The 20,194-nt window shown below is 35.3% G+C and overlaps 1 protein-coding gene across 1 annotated transcript; it reads right to left on the bottom strand.

The window, feature by feature from the left end:
- Positions 1 to 11,611: 11,611 nt before the first annotated feature.
- LOC149683458 (sterile alpha motif domain-containing protein 3-like) lies at positions 11,612 to 16,431 on the bottom strand. Its single transcript, XM_089871275.1, has 8 exons — positions 16,255 to 16,431; positions 15,995 to 16,175; positions 15,648 to 15,724; positions 15,360 to 15,576; positions 14,964 to 15,134; positions 14,701 to 14,793; positions 12,906 to 12,944; positions 11,612 to 11,640 (listed from the first exon to the last, which is right to left on the bottom strand). The coding sequence occupies exons 1-8, from the start codon at positions 16,351 to 16,353 to the stop codon at positions 11,612 to 11,614; spliced, it is 906 nt and encodes a 301-aa protein (XP_089727401.1). The 5' UTR covers positions 16,354 to 16,431.
- Positions 16,432 to 20,194: the final 3,763 nt, after the last annotated feature.

Here is a 20,194-nt window from a genome sequence, read left to right as displayed (position 1 = left end):
TTGGGTTTGTTTAGGTTAGGTTCGGTTGGGTTTGGTTAGGTTAGGTTCGGTTAGGTTTGGTTAGGTTAGGTTCGGTTCGGTTAGGTTTGCTTAGGTTAGGTTAGGTTAGGTTAGGTTAGGTTAGGTTAGGTTAGGTTAGGTTAGGTTAGGTTTGCTTAGGTTAGGTTAGGTTAGGTTAGGAATATTTTTTAAATCATTATACTATGGTACGCCTTTTCCAAAATATTGATGTTTAGCTTCATCGCCTTCCCAAATAATATGCCTTTTCCAAAACATTAATGTTATGTTAGGTTAGGTTTGGTTTGGTTAGGTTTGGTTAGGTTAAGTTAGGTTAGGTTGGGTTAGGTTAGGTTTGGCTAGGTAAGGTTAGGTTAGGTTAGGTTAGTAATATTTTATAAATCATTTAACTATGGTACGCCTTTTCCAAAATATTGTTGTTTAGCTTCATTTACTTCTCAAATAATATGCCTTTTCCAAAACATTACTGTTATGTTAGGTTTGGTTAGGTTAGGAGGACGTCTCTTCCTCTTTGGAGCGGTTATACACTTCAAGTAAGTGTATCCCTTATGTTATGAAAAAATAAATAAATAAAACCATCAAATTCTACTCTATTTGAGTCTTTTTGGGTATGCAATATTGGGTTAATTGGGATAGTCGAACTGGGAATTGGGTTGAATGGGAATTGGGTAAATGGGAATTGGGTGTTTTAAATTGGGTGAAATGGGGGGAACCGTATAGGAACCAGGGTTTTCTCGTGCTGAGAACCAAAGCTGGAGCACATTTTATATCGAATAAGCTGCCGTCGAAGATAGGGAGTTGCCAATCCTGTAAGCGTGAAAAAAAATTTCCTCAATAAGTATTTACTTTCGCGCGTTTTAGAGGTTCGGAAAAGTATTGGTTCGAACCTGGCTGGCAGGCAGGCTAAGCGTCCCTTCAATCCCATTTTTAACTCTAAAATTGTTTTATACCAAAAAATGCTTTTATGCATATAACATTGTTTTTAAATTAACTTTATTTGGCACGCTTCCGGCTTCTCTGATTAATTAGCACTTAGTACGTCATAAACAAAAAAGGAATGTGGTTGCTTTTCACGGTAATATCTATCGGGCCTGCCTTCTATTCCAGTACGATTTTCTCTGTTCCTTATCTCCACCATCCGTTTCCGTGTCACGTCTAGCGTTGTTCGGTAGGACTTATGCAAATTACGTCATTTCTATTGCGTCAAGTTTCAAGATAACATGACTCGGGGCTAATTTCAAGCGCTTGTTGCATATTGCTATAAGCTTGAAATCAATGAATAATTTTAATACCCAAACGCATCTATTATCCCACAAATGTTAGGTTTGCAATAAAAATATCAACAAAACTGTTTCAGTTCATAGGGGAGAAGTTTGTTATTTACTTTTTTAATTAATTTGTAACCCTAAATCAAGCTAGATTATTTTTATTCATAATTGGAATGATATTTGATATTTAAAAAAAAATAACCGTAAAGTTTATAGGCCGGGGTAACCTTACAATAAAATTAGCTAGCCCAGGCAAAACGTTAATATGACTGGGGTCATCTTGTTTTCTCTACAATCTATTTACAATTAACAGTTGACTCAGTTATCGTGTCCATATATTAAAAGCTCCTTAAGTTTCCAACGAATATACGAATAGACCACAAGCTCGCACTAAAGCCGGAGAATTAAGGTACTGAGTCTATTATAGCAAACAAGATGGCCCCGGCCATATTAACGTTTTGCCTTGGCTAGCTAAATTTATTGTAAGGTGACCCCGGCATATATACTTAACGGTTATTTTTTTCTTTTAAATACCAAATATCATTCCAATTATGAATAAAAATAATCTAGCTTGATTTTGGGTTATAGATTATGAAACAAGTAAATAATCAACTTCTGTCCTATGAACTGGAATAATTTTCTTGATATTTTTGTTGCAAACCTAATATTTGTGGGATAATTGATGTGTTTGGGTACTAAAATTATTCATTGATTGCACGCTAATAGCAATATGCAACAAGCGCTTAGAATTAGCCCCGAGTCATGTTCTCTTGAAACTTGACGATATAGAAATGAAGTAATTTGCATAAGCCCTAAAGAACAACGCTAGACGGGACACGGAAACGCATGGTGGAGATAAAGAACAGAGAAAATCGTACTGAATAGAAGGCAGGCCCGATATATATTACCGCCAAAAACAACCTCATTCCTTTTGTTTATGACGTACTAAGCGTTAATTAATCAGAGAAGCTGGAACCGAAAAAACTTACAAAAATCTCATAATATTTGTGCCAAAAAAGTTAATTTAAAAACAATTTTATATATTTTAATTTAGTATAATACAATTTTAGAACTAAAAATGGGGTTGAAGGGAGGCCCAGCCTGCCAGCTAGGGTCGGACCAATACTTTTCCGAACCTCTAAAACGCGCGAAAGTAAAAACTTAGTAAGGAAATAATTTATAAATAAAAATGTAGTTGAAGGGACGCCCAGCCTGCCAGGAAGGGTCGGACCAATACTTTTCCGTACCTCTAAAACTCGCAGAAGTAAAAACTTAGTGAGGAAATTTTTCTCAGGCTTACAGGATTGGCAACTCGCTATGTTCGACGGCAGCTTATTCAATATAAAATTTGTTCTAGCTTTGGTTCTCAGCACGACCCTGGTTCCTATACTGGAGTGATTTTGCGGTAATCTATAACCTAGTTTTAAGCGTGCTGACAACACACGAAAGAAATATTTCGAGACAAAAGACGAAAAAATACTTATATTTAGGATTTAAAATCTCGACGTTTTAAATCGGAGTGAAAGAACTTTGACTGGTAGATGGGCCCTGATTAGTAGGAGATTCGAACACCAACTGCCTTTCTAGCTTCTTCCTTGCCGCATATCTCTCTAGTCTTTGTGCTTTTTCTCTTTCTCTGTATTCTGGATTCAAACGTAGCCTTCTCATCTTTTCGGCTGATGTTTCTTTCACATTAGATGCCATTTCTGAACTCTCTCGTATTTGTATAACAGCCGAGTTAAACGGCACAAAGTCAATTTTGAATTCAGACCGTTGAAAATGTCCTAACTTAGTTCATGACTTGTTAGATATCCTGAAAACAATCTTAGTTTACCCGTAAATAGGCCTAACATAAAAAAATATATGACAAAACTACCCGTTCAAAGAAATACTTACTTGAAGTTAATTCTGAAAATAAACTATAATTAATGGTAAATTAATTGGCCAAATAAAAATTGAGAACTATGGTAACAAAATTCAAAACCAATACTTATTTCGAACAATAAGTTTTCAATTCGCATTCACAAAAAGCATAAGAAATCTTCCACAGCCGTTAAACGCAGAGTTCGCAAGAGAACAAAGGAGAAAGGATGGTCAAAGCAGTAATGCCAGGTGGGACAAATGAAATTTCCGTTTCTAACCCTTAAGATTTCCCTAGTTCAGAGCTGCCAGATTCCGCGCCTAGAACGAAAAAAAAGTTTCACTAGTGCCACCGTCCGGAGAAAACGCGAAGCTTGATCTAGGGGAAAAAAATGGCAGGCCTGAGACCTGTAGCATCAGCGGCAGTGTATGTGACGTTTAAACTTATAATTCAATGCCAAATGAAAATTAGTACTCGAAATTTCTTGCAATGAATGAACCACAATTTTCAGAAGAGAATATTTTCAAAAATGGTAAGTGTTGAAAACCTAATCACATTAATATTAACCAGATTAGTTATGTAAACTCTTAAGCCTTGGTCATAACATGAGTATAAAAATTGGTAATACTGTTTTCTTTTTGTTTAGTACCTGTTGCTCTCTCTCTTGTCAAAATTGCTAAGAGTATTACACATATTTTCCAAAAGATCCTACTGAAAAAATTCAAAAAGCTCTTCAGTCAAACTTTAAGGGAAATGAATTCACACATTATGGAATTACAAACGAAAAAAAAACACTTGTTGCTTTAAAAAAAGTCTAATTTAAAAGTACCGAAGATTGGTTTTGAAGTCAACCCTTCTTATCCATTCTTGGGGTGTTCCCCTGACGGAATAGTCAACGATAATTTGGTCGAAATGAAGTGTCCAGTCATTGGTGAAAAAGGAAACATAGAAACAGTCCTCAAGAAAACTCCTTACGTAATCAAGAAGGACGGAACATTTTCTTTGAAAGCCTAACAAATGTATTATGGGCAAGTGCAACTTAGTTTGGCCCTTTTAGGACTTCAAAGTTGTCATTTTGGAATTTATTCTAAACTGGAAGATGACTGTTTTGTTATTGATGTGCCTAAAGACCAAAAATTTAGTAACAATCTTTTACCAAGATTATAAATTACTTTTTTTAAAAGGTTTTTTTGCTTATTTTAATTACTACATTCCAAATTATTTGAAATGGAATAAAAAGGACGGAATGTAATGGCGCAAATAAAGCTGAAGTGATATTTTTAAGTTCCTTAAAATGTGATAGAATGTTACTAATTTATTGAATAAAATTGTTTTACAAAATTTCAGGAGTTCATTATTTATTTGCATTTTTTTTCACGGGTTTTAACAAGCTTGGGAACTGCGTAAGAGTTAATTTAAAATGATTTGAGGTCTGAACTTTACTTATTCCAAGCTGATAGAGCGGTGAACGAAATCAAATGCCAAGTTTTAGTTTCATGAGTGTCAAAAATACCAAAAGCGTATAGAAAACTATAAAGTAAAGGTCTTTACCGCCTGGGCTGAACGTGAAAAAGTAGGAGCCCCCTCTCTATCGCGTTGTTCCGACCCCCCTCCTCGTTAGAGCCGGTACGATGCCGCTTCGTCGTGGCGGAAGATTAAATTCGCGTAGTGTTACACAAGGTACATGAGTGAGTTGGCTAAAAAATATAGCTCCACTAAATTTCGTATGAGTTGCGTCGGCTGCTTATATTAGGCCTAAAGCCCTAAAGACGAGTGTACCGTTCTGTGACATCCTTAGGCTTTTGGTGACATTTTAACGAGATAAATAATGACTGAAGGTTTAGAGTTAACAACATTGTTACACCGTTATGAAAAGGACGATATTTTCGTTACGGATAAAAATGGGAAATTGAAAGAGGCCATAGAATTCATGATCGAAAATGGTAGTTTGAAAGAGTTGTATTGCGTACTTCGGTTTTTTTGGCTTTAAAGCTAAAAGAGCAATCTGCTCTCTGTGGTTTTTTCCGAGGCATTTCAAAAACGAATTATAATAAAAACGGCTTTATAATATTTGAATCATTAAAAGAACTACCACGACAACCACATATTCTAAACTAAACTTGGTAAACTAGTCTACTTTAAATATTTAAATAACAATTAAATTATCACCTTGGGAAGTTAGGAAAAAACGTCGGGGTACTTTAGGCCTTGCCCGCCTGACTTAGCGTGCCGTTACCGTTAACGCGGTGAACCTACTTCGATTCCCGAAGACCCGAAGCTTTCCCGACTCCCGTTCCGGGGTTGTTTAAAAAAAGCAGACGATATTTTAGTGTTTCTATTTTTGCCCTGAAGTAGCCGCTAGCGTCGCAAAACTATTTTTTGCTTGAGTATGACGTGTGCCTACGATTCGGATGAGGTAATGCAAGTGGAAGGTGATTGGTTGGGAGCTTACTTAGACCCCGCGAGCTCCTCATTTTACATGTAAACCAAAGCCAAAGCCTAGGATAAGTTACTGACCTTCACTTTATGGTTTTCTATACGCTTTTGAAAATACCCTATCTCGAGACTCGTAGTTTCCCCCATTCTTGGCCCTCTCTACCTTATTTGTCTATGAAAAAGGGGTATGAATTTACTGTTAATATTTTTAATGATCGCATCAAATAGACCAGTACTTTGTAATCCTGTTAATGAAATTAAAGAGGTGGCATTCAATATTCCATTAGAAGCATTAACATAACATGTATGATTTTCCAAGGTGTTGACCATAATGCATTTACAGGGTTGCCACGGAATATTCAAAACCAAATTCCCTGACTATTCCAGGTTTTCCCTGACCTTTTTCTGAGATTTTCCCTGACCTTTTAGGCCGAAAGTGTAAATGTTTACAGCACGTTTTAAGTGCTTATAATTAAATAAAGTCTCTACATTTAAGTTTTCCAATGTATTTTTCACACCAAAACGATTAAGAAACACTTTTCACCAAATGATTAAGAAACATTTGAACTATAAATAACAGTCTGGTAGATTTCTTTAGAGAGCATTATAACTTTACAAAAACAATTCTAGACATTTTTTAGGATTGCTCTAGAGTTTTTTGTGTTAAGAGAGAATGAGAAACTTTCATTACTCTTTCAATAAAGACTTATCCCCAGAAATTTTACCTACTAAAATAAAACTCACTGAATTTTCCCTGACCTTTTTGGCCCATTTTCAAATTCCCTGACTTTTCCAGGTTTTCCAGGTTCTCCGTGGCAACCCTGATTTATCATTGTGGTTTGGAGTGGTGCATATGTCGGTCTTAGTTTCCTCGGTAGTTTGTTGAACAGCATCAATCCCCAATCTTTCAGCTAGAATTTCTGCGTCTGCTGGTCCATTTATTTCAGCTGTTTCTCTTGCATGCAAAGTTGGAGATTGTGAGAGCTGATTCCTTTTTTTCAGTCTTTCAAATCTCCCATTAGCCTTGAACTTTTGTTGATCATGTTTCCTTAACAGGAGTTTTTTGGAAGGAACAGCCAAGGGTCTAAGTCTGGGAGGGTAACTTAACTTATCTACAATAATAACTCTTATTATAATTGGTTTTAAATTAATATTATACGCTTAAAACATACCTGAATGTTCATATTTCGGTTTAAGGCGGTAATCCTCTAATTTAAAATGAAGGGAGCAGACAACCATGGACTTGGTGTGTGGTTTACCCATTTTTAAAGCTATATCCCATTGTTTCGACAATTTAACGTCGCGTGGAAATTTACACCCATACACGCTGCAGTATTTAACCATTGTTTAATTACGTTTAAATAAACAGCAAAACTGGCAAAAAGTTAAAACTTAGCCTAATATCGAGCAGATAGTTAAGTTGTTGATTTAATTTTATAATTATCTTTGAATAATTCAATTTAATTAACTCTAATTTAACCATGAGTATGTTGATTGCGTTTGTCATTAATGGTATCGCCGGGATTAAGTTACATTTAAACACCTGATTAAACTATCTAATCATCGATCATCCGTTAAGCCTTGGACCTTGCAATAGGAGGCAGAGAGACAACAAAAAACAAACTAGTATTTATGACATCTCACGTTGCCCTCTATTGAATCTCTCAACAACTATCGTTAAATTTATTACTTAAATAATATAATTTTTTTTAAATATAATAATCATATTAGCTAATTATAATTATTTAACTTTAAATGAGTATGTTTCATTGATTTAAATCACATTGCTAAAAATTATTGGCGGGCGCTAGGCAGTCATTCTCTCTACTCTCTCTCCTCTCCCACTTACAAAATCCAGCTGCAGCTGGTTGGCGCGCGTCGGGAAGGGGAGGGTAGGTGGGGATCCACATATTTCTACCTCTCTCTACTCTACAGTCTAACTTAACTCGGGTTTTGTACTAAGCGAGCGTAGCTTCGTGGTGCGTGCGCGGGCGGGCGTCTTCACTGGCGTCTCGTATAAATTGGGACATCGCAGGTTCGAGGCCCGGCACCGACGGGAAAATAATTTCAATTGAAATTAATTACGTTACGCCACCTATGAGGTGTAACGTGAACTACGGGTGAATTTCGAGTCGAAAATTCGTGGGAAATTTGAAATTTGAAAAGTTTATTTATGACGAATCTCATCAGGTCACACCAAAATCCAGCCAGCCGACCTGCCGACCAGCCGTCCAGCCAACAGAGGTCGGAACAATCGTTTTCCAACTCTAAAGAGCGGCAAAACGAAAAATCAAAAACTTAAGTTGTCGGAAAAGTTTATGAAAGGAGAATATGCCTATAAGAACTCCTTATTGGATATGATCTTTGAACAAAAATACCTATTCCAAATACTGTGGTTGGATGTTAGTTAATTTTCTTGATAAATTTTAACATGAAAGGATATTTATTGATCTGGGAAAATTTCGGACGCGAGAGATTTTGATGAAACAGATCCAAGGCATTTATTCAAAAGCATAAGCATGATATAACGAAGAACTTTAGGAAAAACATATATCATGATTTTAAAGAAATCTTAAAATGTCTTTTATTATTTAAAATAAACATCAATATTCCTCAATTATTTTTCCTCTTACAAATGCCTTGTACACCCCTGTTGTGTATATTACACTACAATGATTACGACTAGGATCGATGGTATAAAACGGAAGTGTATTATTTACATGGTTTAAAAAGGTATAACAATCGTCAGTGTTATTGTGCCTGGCAAACATCTGTTATAATTTATATACATCTTGCTTATCTTACCAATAGGCGATTTGGTCTAAACTTATGTTTTTTATAGATAAACATAACAAAAAGGAAACAAGGTGCCGATTTTGTCGATGACCTAGACGAAGAAATTGATAAAGAAATAAACAAAGTTGATAGGTGCGCAAAACCAGGTCTATCTATTATTTAATGGTTATGCACAATAATCAATGATGACAGATTGCTTCCATCGTACACGAAAGCGAGGAAGAACGGAGAAATTCTGTTAATATGTAGCGGAACGAGTGAAGTTGGTTTATGTTGATTTTCAACGGCCTTGCGAAGCTACCATTTTGGAGGTGGTAGATAAATATACTGAATTATCTAAACAGAGGACGGATAATAATTAAGCTAGAAATGATGAATAAGGATTTTTATTCATGCTTAGTATTGTTTGTATCCAACATACATTCTTTGTTTTTAGCAAAGAATATAAAGGAAGGTTGTGATACAAATTCCAGATAATTAGGGTTTAATTATTATCAGAAGTCCATTAAATTAGCCTAGAAAGTAACCAAAAGCGGGGTTTGGGACTCCCCTCTCTTGTGTAGCAATACTGGAGAAGGGCGACACATTCGCCACCTCGCGATAGTTTTTCTCAGATCTCCGGTTTAGGTGCGACTCGTACGCCAAAATTTGCCCTATTGAGAGAGAAAAAACTATTGGCTGAAAATGAACACTGTATTCTAGAGGGCCGGTAGGCCCTTCTAGATAAGATCCCACACCCTCCCGTAATGTTAAATGAAAATTCACAGATTTTCGCCGATTTTCCCATAGGAATAACATGGGGTTTTTGGTGCTCCTGTACATCGAATCATTTAAAAACTAAAGCGAAGTTACGTTTCGGAATACTTTCAAATTAACAAGTAACTATTCAAGGTGTGCCTTTTTCAAGTTTCATCAAAATTAATTAAGTCTAAGTATGTTAATTTAATTAAAAATGTAAGTACCTCAAAAGATTATTCTACAGCAGACGACTCTAATTGTTCATTACTCTACAGTAGACGACGCTAATTTGCCATTTCACCGCCTTGAAACTTTAACTTGATATTTTTCAATAAGTATAACACTATATTTATTAAAAATTTCTCTGGCGGGTCTATTTTTCGTTTAATTATGTGTCTCGGTTGAAATTCTATACTTAAGATACCTTTTTAATTTATATTTTAGATGTTAGTTTCGACCAAGGCTTAAGTTGCCTTACTTAGGCCATGGATTTATAATAGAAGCTTACGCTTCATGGATATTTCACTGTAGCCTTCAGTAAGGCATAAGGATAGATGGATCAGTGTTGGAAATAAGGATTTTTTTAAAACTGGACCTGTGGCCTAGGTATATTAATTAAAACAACTGGCCACGGTGCCACTCACTGTAAACGTACAAGGGCAGTGAACGCAATGTCATGGATAATTGTAATCGTAGAGTGGACTGTAAAAGATACGGATTTGATAGTTTAAAAATCGTGGCAGGATGTTGGTTTTGAAATTGACTATAAAGCTCGGGTTCTAAAACGAATTGTGAGCCGTATCTTATAAGAATTAGTAGAAGTGTAGAACCATTTTTAACCTCGTCCTAGAAGTGAAAAATTTCGCATTTCAGGGAAAAAATTGTTTTATAATAGATTAATACAAATGCAGACTGAAGGAACAGATATTATATAAAAAAGGACTTGGTTGCCCAAGCCTAAAAAACAAAACGATAAGAGTTTTTTCCAGTTGACTGAAGCGCGGATATTTTATTTTTCTATATAATTTTAAAGACAATCCGTATTTTACTACTCTTTAGAATTTAATTCAATCTCCTGATTTTACTGCTAATGGATTTATTTCCTATAAATTAATTGAAATAAAAAATTACTTATCTCAGATTTTTCAACAATTCCATTTTCGTAAAATTTTATCCTGAAAAATCTGAGAGAAGTAATTTTTTATTTCAATTAATTTATAGGAAATAAATCCATTAGCAGTAAAATCAGGAGATTGAATTAAATTCTAAAGAGTAGTAAAATACGGATTGTCTTTAAAATTATATAGAAAAATAAAATATCCGCGCTTCAGTCAACTGGAAAAAACTCTTATCGTTTTGTTTTTTAGGCTTGGGCAACCAAGTCCTTTTTTATATAATCTCTATGGGGCCGGAAAACGCCCCCTTCCACTGTGAAACCGAGCCCTCTTTAGCATCGAATCAGGAGAAGGGATTGGGGGTGTGAATTTTGGAACAATGAAGGTCATTCAGTTTTTTATGACTCTTCATAAACCTATTGAAAAAAACTATTTAACGACCTTGGCCGTTCCTTGTTTTATTTTTTATAAAGCAAACAATCTACCCTTTAGAGATCCAGCGTTCATGGGCTGAAGAAGTCACGCCCCGCTGACGTCCAGAAAGACTTCCTAGAAAGGAGCTCGGGAATTCTAACAACGTTAGGAAAGGGGAAAATCTTTAACCCCATATCCATGGAGTTAAAAAGAGTTCTTTCCCCATCAGAGACGTACGATATGCCAGCTATTGTAATTGTTTACTTCCTAGGCTAATTTAATGGACTTCTGGTGTTACTGATATCAACCATTGAGATTGGTTAGTGAAATTCGGGAATTAACGAATTGTGACTTTCCATAAAGAAGAACTTTCTATGTTGGAGCTTGTTTTCTAGTTTAACAAGGTTTTCAATAATTTTAACACGACAACTAGAGAATATAATATTTGAGGCAAAGTTGCGCAAAATTGGAATGCTCGTTTCCTTTGCTTTTAAGGCATTTTTGAGTTACATTTTTTGAAAAACCAAATAAAAACAAGTGGCCTACTAATTTTGTTCTGTTATTTGAAAATCGTAGTTATTTCGAAGCGGAATATAAAAAATAGGAAATCATTCCACCGTTTTAATTATGGTGTTGCCTTCTGTCGCCAAAACGTCTGTCGCTCGCGAGCCGTGACAGGTAATTTGCTCCATAGAGCGTGTTGCATGCGACACCGTTACTATGCCAACAGGGACACGTCTAACTTAAATTCTTCGATAAGGGCAACATTTTTCATTTGAACTGTAGGCTCAGACTGTCAGAAAACTATTTTCAAATTTTGATGCTGAGAATTATATTAATCTACGTACCCTCGAATCATTTCACCCGTGATTAGGTAAAGGCAATTGCATTTCAGAGTAAAGAACTTTTAAAGTGTGAATAAAAAATGGAAATGCAATGGAAAATAGGACAGTCAGAGGACCTGATTAGGCGCTTCTCCTGAGCGCGGGGGCATCTACGGCGTCCCCAAATTGTCGCTCAACATTGAAAATAGGAGCCACGATTATGGTAATTTAAAAATGGGTGATCATTTCAAAGATTACATACTTTCCTTTTATTGAGAACGAGATAATCCGCCCAGTGTTCTGGACTGGTCAATAAATACGGAATTTACGTTCATTTTTTATAGAACGTTACACCATTTAATGCATAAGGAAAAAGACTGTATACTTTTATTCAAATTAATATGTTTTGCAATGGTTGACTTAGAGTTCAAAACCGAAAACTTAACTTGCGAAGGAATTTATAGAAAGTTATTAATAATAACATGAGTTAATAATATGTCAGCTCCCTATAAGTTACTCAGGCTCCATAGGCGTAATGTATCCACCGATTTCTTCTCATTTCGCCCGCGCGGGAAAAAATCCGAATGTCGCGCTCTCTCTTGTCGAAGAAAAATCCCGCTCGTACGGCTCCTCGACCTCGAGTCGTCGGCTGCTTTTCCACCAAGGGAGTGTTTTAGTCGTGTATGTTTATGTTTTAACAATTTAACATTAAATCATGGCGTTTGTGTCAGTACTGAGACAAAAAATGCAGGAACTCAATGCAATTTGCCGATATTGATAACGAATGCTAAAGATAATAGTTGTTATTGTTACTTGAAACGAGAAAATTATACATCGGCTAAATCCAATACGAATGGCTAAAAGTGCGCCTCTTTTTAGGGTAGAAAGAAACTAAAAATAACAATTTTTTGGAAAAGGTGGCAATAAACAAGCTAATCAGCCATAATTTGGAAAGGTACCAATAATTAGGGGTAAAACATATTCCATTTAGAAAAACTTTGGAAAAGGGGAAATTTATTCAGTTGATAAAACTTGATAATAACAAAAACAGGCGCACATTTAGCCGCTCATAATCCAATCCTCTGATCTCTTAACTGTTTTCTTAACTGAGGCTACTGAGCGAAATATTCGGCTGCATAAATACCTCCGATATCATTTGCTAGTTTCCACTATACGCGCTTCCTGGGAAAAACCGGAAAGAAGAGTAAATAAGATTTTCGTTCACGTGGCGGCCGCAGAGCGTCGCATATAACTGGGAAGCCGGCGGCGCGGGAGTATAAAAATGAATTGCCTGAGTAACTTATAGGGAGCTAACATATTATTAACTCATGGTAATAACCACAATAGGCGGAGACTAGTCCGCTATAGACTAGTCAATAAGATACTTTTACATTATCACGAATTTAAATCCACTACAGTCACTCACTATGCATACCATCATTTGGAGCTGGGTTCCAAGCCACAACGATCATTTCTAAGGAGTAATATCAATACATTCCGGTTAATGAGAGTAACTTCCCGAATGACTAATTGTTGAATGTTAACACTAGAAGTTGCCACTCTCATTGTTTCTATAGAGTCGTCAGGCTAGTTTCCCTTAATGTTCTAGAATCTAGAGAATTTCTAGTTAACTGTAATTTTTAGTACTGCTTAACGATTTAGTTCTCTTTTCCTAGTCGCCTATTGTTTAACTTATTTACTTTAACGTCAGCGATTAATCTTCTTGTTTGTGTATTGTTTGAAATATTGAATTGTTCAATGTTTTTTGGTTCGAGAATTCACTGAATGACAAAAACTATTTTAAATTGGTTTTAGTACTTAAACTAAGATAATTGCTACTAAAATGTTCATTATTTTAAGATTTTAAATCAAGTAAAATAGTGACAATAATCATTTTGAAAATTGTATTAATTTTTGAACTATGTGACTAAATGGATTTCTTCACATTATCACTCGTGAATCAAACTCTTATTGCCGCAATCGAAAAGGCAAGACATTATTTGAATAATATTCTATTGAATGGTGGTTGCCCGCGTTTCAGCAGAGTTTCATTTTTCACACCTTAATAACGTATCTTAAGACTACACAAGGCTGCACAAATAATACAGTCACCATAAAATTTTGTATAACTACAAGTGGTTTATTTTGTGAAAGAACCGCTGCAATTACAAATTAAAGCTTTAAAATTAATTTTAAATGAATAAATTTCCGACCTTGTTATCATCTGCGGTTGCACTATCGATTTATATCAATATCATCCTTTTTATTTGTAATATCGATACAGTCGAATAATGGAAAATACGGTTTTGATGAAAGAGTATGTCTGCACAGGAAGAGATTTAAATCGGTGTATTAAAGGGAGGGTGAAGTGGAAAATCAAGTGATATTTTATCGATTCTTCTACTAATTACAAGACCAGTCTCCATAGCGAAACATCCATTTAATATCTCCGAATGATTTTAAAATTCAAATTAGTTTCAGGTTTCAAGGCTAATTTGAAATAAGCCCCTCCGACCAATCTCGTAACGCCCTGCGTTTTAATTAACAAAATTCACGTGGCACGCTCCGTGTCGAATGAAATTTATCGCGAGATTTGATAAAAATTGCGCGCGATGTGACTGTCGTGGCACGAAACATGGAGCGTGCCATGAGAATTTTGTTGATATGAAGGCAGTGGTTTACGCGATTGGTCGGAAGGGCTTATTTCAAATTATCCTTAAAATCTGAACCCAATTTGAATTTTAAAATCATTCGGAGGCATTGCCTGAATGTTTCACCATGCAGACTGGTCTTATAGTTAGTAGAAGAATCTATGAAAAATCACTTGATTTTCCACTTCACCCTCCCTTTAACGGTAGATACTGAAAACGTGCCCTTATAATAGCTTAAATCATCTTAATGATGAGTAGAACTAAATCTTAATTAATATAGCAAATAAAATATCAAGCGGTCTTGAAGCTGACGCTGTAACATAACTCGATCGTCGCCTCTAATGTTTAAGATAAACATTTCTTCTCTTATTGTTTGAAGGGAACACTGTTAAAAAAAACTGTTCAATCCAACACAAAAACATGTGCAGAGTGGTGACTCTGAGACAGCACAGATTTTTGACCAAATCTGCACAGATTGAACCATGTCCTAATGTGCACATCAATTTGATTGTGCAAAGTTACACAGTAGCACGGACATCTTTGAGAAGGCAACCGACCAGCGACAGCAAGAAAATTTACCATCTTTGAACGGACAAGCGACCATCAACGGCAGGAAAAGCGACCATCTTTGAACAGAATATCGACCATCTTTGAACAAAATTTCGACCATCTCTGAACAGAATATCGACCATCTTGAACGGAATATCGACCATCTTTGAACGGAATATCGACCATCTTTGAACGGAATATCGACCATCTTTGAACGGAATACCAAACATCGTTGAACGGAATATCTGCCATCGTTTAACGCAATATCGACCATCTTTGAACGGAATACCGACCATCGTTGATCAAACTATAGGCCATCGTTGAGCAGAATAGCGACCATCCTTTTACAGAATAGCGACCATCCTTGAACAGAACAGTGACCATATTTGAATAGAATATCGACGGCTGGTACGTCGACCATTTTAGACTAGAAAACTCATTTTTGAACGGAACAACCACAATCGCTAAACGCATAACCGACCACCTTTGAATGCAAAGCCGCTCGATGTGCCTTGATGAAAACAATCATCCAGCTTTAAGCACCTTTCAGTTTGAAAATTAACCTGACAGGGACTATATAAAACAGTTCCATCGTTTACGTCAAATGACCACTTTATTTTTCATTTATAAAAATATCTAACTTACAATTAAGTTAACAATATTGCAAACACCAGAAAATATTTTCTCACAGCTAATTTTAAAAACCACCTTTTGAATATACTCCAATGTTTTTTGTAACCCAATCGGATATTGGAGTTGGAATGCATAATAGCCAGCAAACAAGGTGGTAACTCCATCTTGAATGATTTTAACATCAAAGGTGACACCTTCAATTTGTACCGTCAAAGGTGCATCCAAATAGTTATTATTCGAAAACATCAATACAGGAGTTGGTGCCTTGGACTTCTAAAATTGAAAATGCACATTTCAAATTTGACTATTTAACAGCAAAAAATAAATGAATGACTATTTCATACAGTTGATGTTAAGTATAAATCAAGTTTTTCCCCGAAAATGCATGGTAACAAAAGCAGACTGGCATTGAACTGCATAACTAGTATAATTAGAAAAAATCTAGTTATCCCAAAACTAAATCGTCACAAATTACAAATCTCCATAGACATTTCTGATGAAATCTTAAGCTACGTATAAATATTCAACGTCTAACAAGTTAAATATTAGAAAAATCTCCATGGCATTTTATTGAAGGGCTAACCACTTAGGAAATTTTGTGGACAAGATGGTAGATTTAAACTTCCGTTTTTTAAGAAAGAAGTTTGTTTTTAAATCAATGTTCATTGCAAATATACATTGTATCAATTACCCTTAAATGCCTCTTCTGAAGGAACCTCTTCTTTTTCCCTAAGAAGGCCTAGAATTGGTTTCGCATGTTTCATCTTAGCACATAGCTGAATTATTCGGGTTGCAAGGGGCTCGATATGGTGTTCTAACACCTTTTCTGCTGATGGTCTTATATTTTGTAGTATGTTAAGCTCTTTTATTAGCTGAAAAAACAAATCAGAATTATAGCTCGAACTATCATTTTTAAATAATCCACAACATTGCTTAAAGTGGAAAATATACCTTGTTAGTTTTCGTCAGAAATGGAAATTTCGAGACTATTTCATCCACTCTTTTATTTCCATATGCCATACTTTGACGATACGAGGCAGTCCTTAGCATTTTTCTTCAATTAGTGTTTCATTGGGAATACTTTGGTCTATTTCTTTGTTAAAACTATCAGTGTGCATATTTACACTATCTTCATCTTCTGCCATTCTAGAAATAAGCTGCTATAATGAAAACTATTAAACATAACAAAATAGAAATGACTTCGCCACATAAATTGCAACATACCTATAGGCAAATCCGTTTTCATCCCTCAAGTGCATCGACCTTTTTCTTCTGTAACTACTACTACTTAGTTTCTGGATTTTTGTTACTGGCCTCCAAAGACGGTTCATCCGGATCTTCTTCTATCACCACCCCATTCCTTTTCCTACTGTGAATGGCTTTCATTTTCTTAACACATTCCAAGTCATCCCTACTACACCGCCCATGACGAAATTTAGTGTGTAGAGCTTCAGCCCATGTGTCCTACAGTAAGATATTTTCTACAAGTTGGAATATGAACCATTGATGTAGGAAAAATAGCTTTTTATATAACTAAAATAGTACAATTGCTCATTATTGGACGGTGTTTGAAAAAAGTCAAACAAATTTAAATGTTAAAGGGATACTATCAAATGAGCAAACTTAAACTATGGCACGCATAATTTCATGAAATAATAGGTAAAAAATAATAATAATAGGTTAAAAATTGCTTTTATGGGAATTATTTGTAAATGCAAAATCATAGCTGAAAATGGAAGTCAAATTATTGAAGGGAACTGTAAGCTAATATTACTTTTGGTTAATAAAATTACAGCGTGTCTTTCTGTGCACTTACATATGGATTTCCATTTAGATTATTCAGCTTGTCCTTAAGGAAAGGATATTTTCGAACTAGTGCACTCGCTACCTTGTTACGTTCATCTTTGGATGGATAACTGTAAGAAATAGGAAATTAAATTATGGTCCCTTCTAGAGTGTACGTCGACGAAGTATTATCTTACTAATTTTTATATTTTGTCAAGTCTTCGTAAAGAATACTTATTATTCGGGGCCTATATTTTCTACCAAAAACCCTTGCATCTTTCTCGTTTATTAATTTTAATACATCTGACGGAAGAGTTGGTATGATGTAGGGGTCTAGGATTCTCTCCTCAGCTTTGCTGCAGGAAGGCTGATGTTCCTCTGGCTCTTTCCTAAATGGGAAGTTTGGAACTGGACCTTCAATTCTATAGTTCCAGGAGTAGTGTGATTCTTAGAGTATATTTTATGTATTAATAATATATATACACAGAAAAAAAGTGTTTAGGTTTGCGACATCTGAACATGTTACAAAGTTAAACATTGGTGTGAGGTAATGTTTATTGCTTCAATGTTGATGTCTAATTACATCTCTGTTTCTCTAAGGATCCTTAAAATGTGTTACAAATAGAAACACTTCTTATTTTATCACGTTATGAGGTAAACACAGAATAATCTTAACACTAAGCTAAACATCAACGCTTGCCAGGTGTTATTTAATGTAACATGTTTTTAATACGTTGGTATATGGTTTAAATTTTTTAAATCTTTATTTTATGAAGAGTTATAAAATTTTAGAAAAACAATGAAAAAGTGGAGGTATATTTTGCCACAAGGTGAATAATCTAACACCTTGTGGCTATATTCATAATGTAAGCCACAATGACTTTCATTTTATATTGAGAAAAGGACTTCCTTTACTAAAATTTTGATTAAAATATATGTATAAAGTGATGGTTCGACATGAAGAATAAATAAGCTTTCTTGGCTTTAATATAAAACAACATTTCCAACAGGTCGGCTAGATTTGTTTAAATAGGTATATTCCCATTGCGCAGAATTCCATTAGACCGCATCCCGCCAAAGTTTCTAATGAATTTAGCCCAACCGCTGGTGTTGGTATTTACAATTCAAACAACGCTATTTGTAAAATTAAGCGACCTCAAAAGTGCTAGCGTTTTCAATACATTCGTACTGCTTGGAAGCGCCACTATTTGACGACTATGCAACAAGATGATAATAAAAAACGAACTCGGTAAGTTTTCAACACCGTGTGTTCTAAATATATAATATAATAGTATACACAAAAAGTGAAAATTGGGCTTGGGTTAAGCATTACACAAAAGTACTTTCGTACAATAAAACGTTCTTGTTCAAAACCAGGTTAGGTTAGTAATATTTTATAAATCATTTAACATTGTTACGCCTTTTCCAAAATATTGATGTTTATCTTCATTGACTTCTCAAATAATATGCCTTTTCCAAAAAGTTACGGTTCGGTTAGGTTAGAAGGACGACTCTTCCTCTTTGGGGCGGTTATACACTTCAAGTACAGTAAAACGGCTGGCTTAAAGTATTTTCATAATGAATATAATATAAAAAGTAAATCAATATTGGCAATTGATTTTATTATGTCATATGTTGCTGATTTATTACTATTTTGTTCTTATAATCCTTAGTTCTAAAATAATAATTTAGAAAATGTTTGGATCTAGTGTTCATTTTACGTAGGCCGTAAATTGTTTTAAGTTCATTTAATTTAAATTCCATCGGGAAAAACCTGAAGTGCGGGTTTTTCGGTGCAATGGGATTGTCCCATTGAACAGCATCGTAAATCCGCCAAAGTGAGGGTTTTCGGTCGAATGGGGTTGGTTCGACTGAATGGGATTCGGCGCAATGCTAAGGAAGCGTTTAAATAAAGCTAAGTTGAAGTTCAACGGAAATTTTGTTTACGCACAAGAAGTGGCACTCGTTTTTCGTTGTTATCCCTAAAGTAACTTAATCTTATTATCAATAAAATTTTAAAATATATTAGTTTTCTAAGTTAAGGTGTTTGAACTTGGTTTTGCACGTGTGCTTGTAAAAGGTCAGAGGTTGAAAGGGATTATAAGCGATGGCTATTCATAGAGGTTTTTCAAGTTATACAAAGGGGAAAGGGTTGTATAGAAATCTTAAGAATAACACTTGCAAATTTAGAATTGTACGGTAGAAGTTTATAATGTGAAGTGAGGAGCACGTTTTGAGTAATTAAAGCGAAACTTCGAATATTAGATTCGACATGCTGGCCGACCCCCTGAACAAAATGTGGAAGCGGTTACTGAAATTTATCTAAAGGTTTGTGTAGACTGGTTCGTGAATTAGTAGTCGCGTTATTGAGTTTTTGGGCGATAATAAACGGAGCGATTTAAATCAATAAAAAATAACGTAAGTTTTATTAAACCAAAAATGATAAATGCGAAAAAAAACGACTAAGTTAAAGTAATACGTTAAAAAATACTAAGTTAAAGTTCGACGCGAGGGTCGGTTGTTCGAGGTCTAAAACCCGGCTAGGACCGTTTAAGCGTTAAGTCCTAGCGCTGAGTATAGCCAGCGAAGAAAGCGAGAGCGGGTTAACCTATAAGCGAGGCTTGACCTAGAGCGAGAGTATGGTGTCTTAGCGAGAGTGACCAAAAGAGTTCTGCTGTCGAAATAGTGGGAGAGGCGAGTTTTTATACTTTTAGGTGAGGTCAGAGGTTAAACAAGTTAAGGTGTTTGAACTTGGTTTTGCACGTGTGCTTGTAAAAGGTCAGAGGTTGAAAGGGATTATAAGCGATGGCTATTCATAGAGGTTTTTCAAGTTATACAAAGGGGAAAGGGTTGTATAGAAATCTTAAGAATAACACTTGTAAATTTAGAATTGTGCGGTAGAAGTTTATAATGTGAAGTGAGGAGCACGTTTTGAGTAATTAAAGCGAAACTTCGAATATTAGATTCGACACGCTCCCCCCGATTGAACCAGGAGTTCAATAATTAAAATGTTCATTAAAGCGATTCACTTAAAGTTCCGTAAATGAGTGGTTAAGAGCGAGAATCTGCGGATGACGTTCAGCGTAGTAAAGCGCGATTTATCCAG

Source organism: Phalangium opilio, unplaced genomic scaffold, assembly GCF_054372755.1.
Source record: "Phalangium opilio isolate 3A_F unplaced genomic scaffold, DU_Popi_V2 ptg000037l_1, whole genome shotgun sequence".
Classification (NCBI taxonomy): Eukaryota; Metazoa; Arthropoda; class Arachnida; order Opiliones; family Phalangiidae; genus Phalangium; species Phalangium opilio.
The sequence above is the reverse complement of the archived record's forward strand: the minus strand, read 5'-3'. Positions and strand labels throughout refer to the sequence as shown.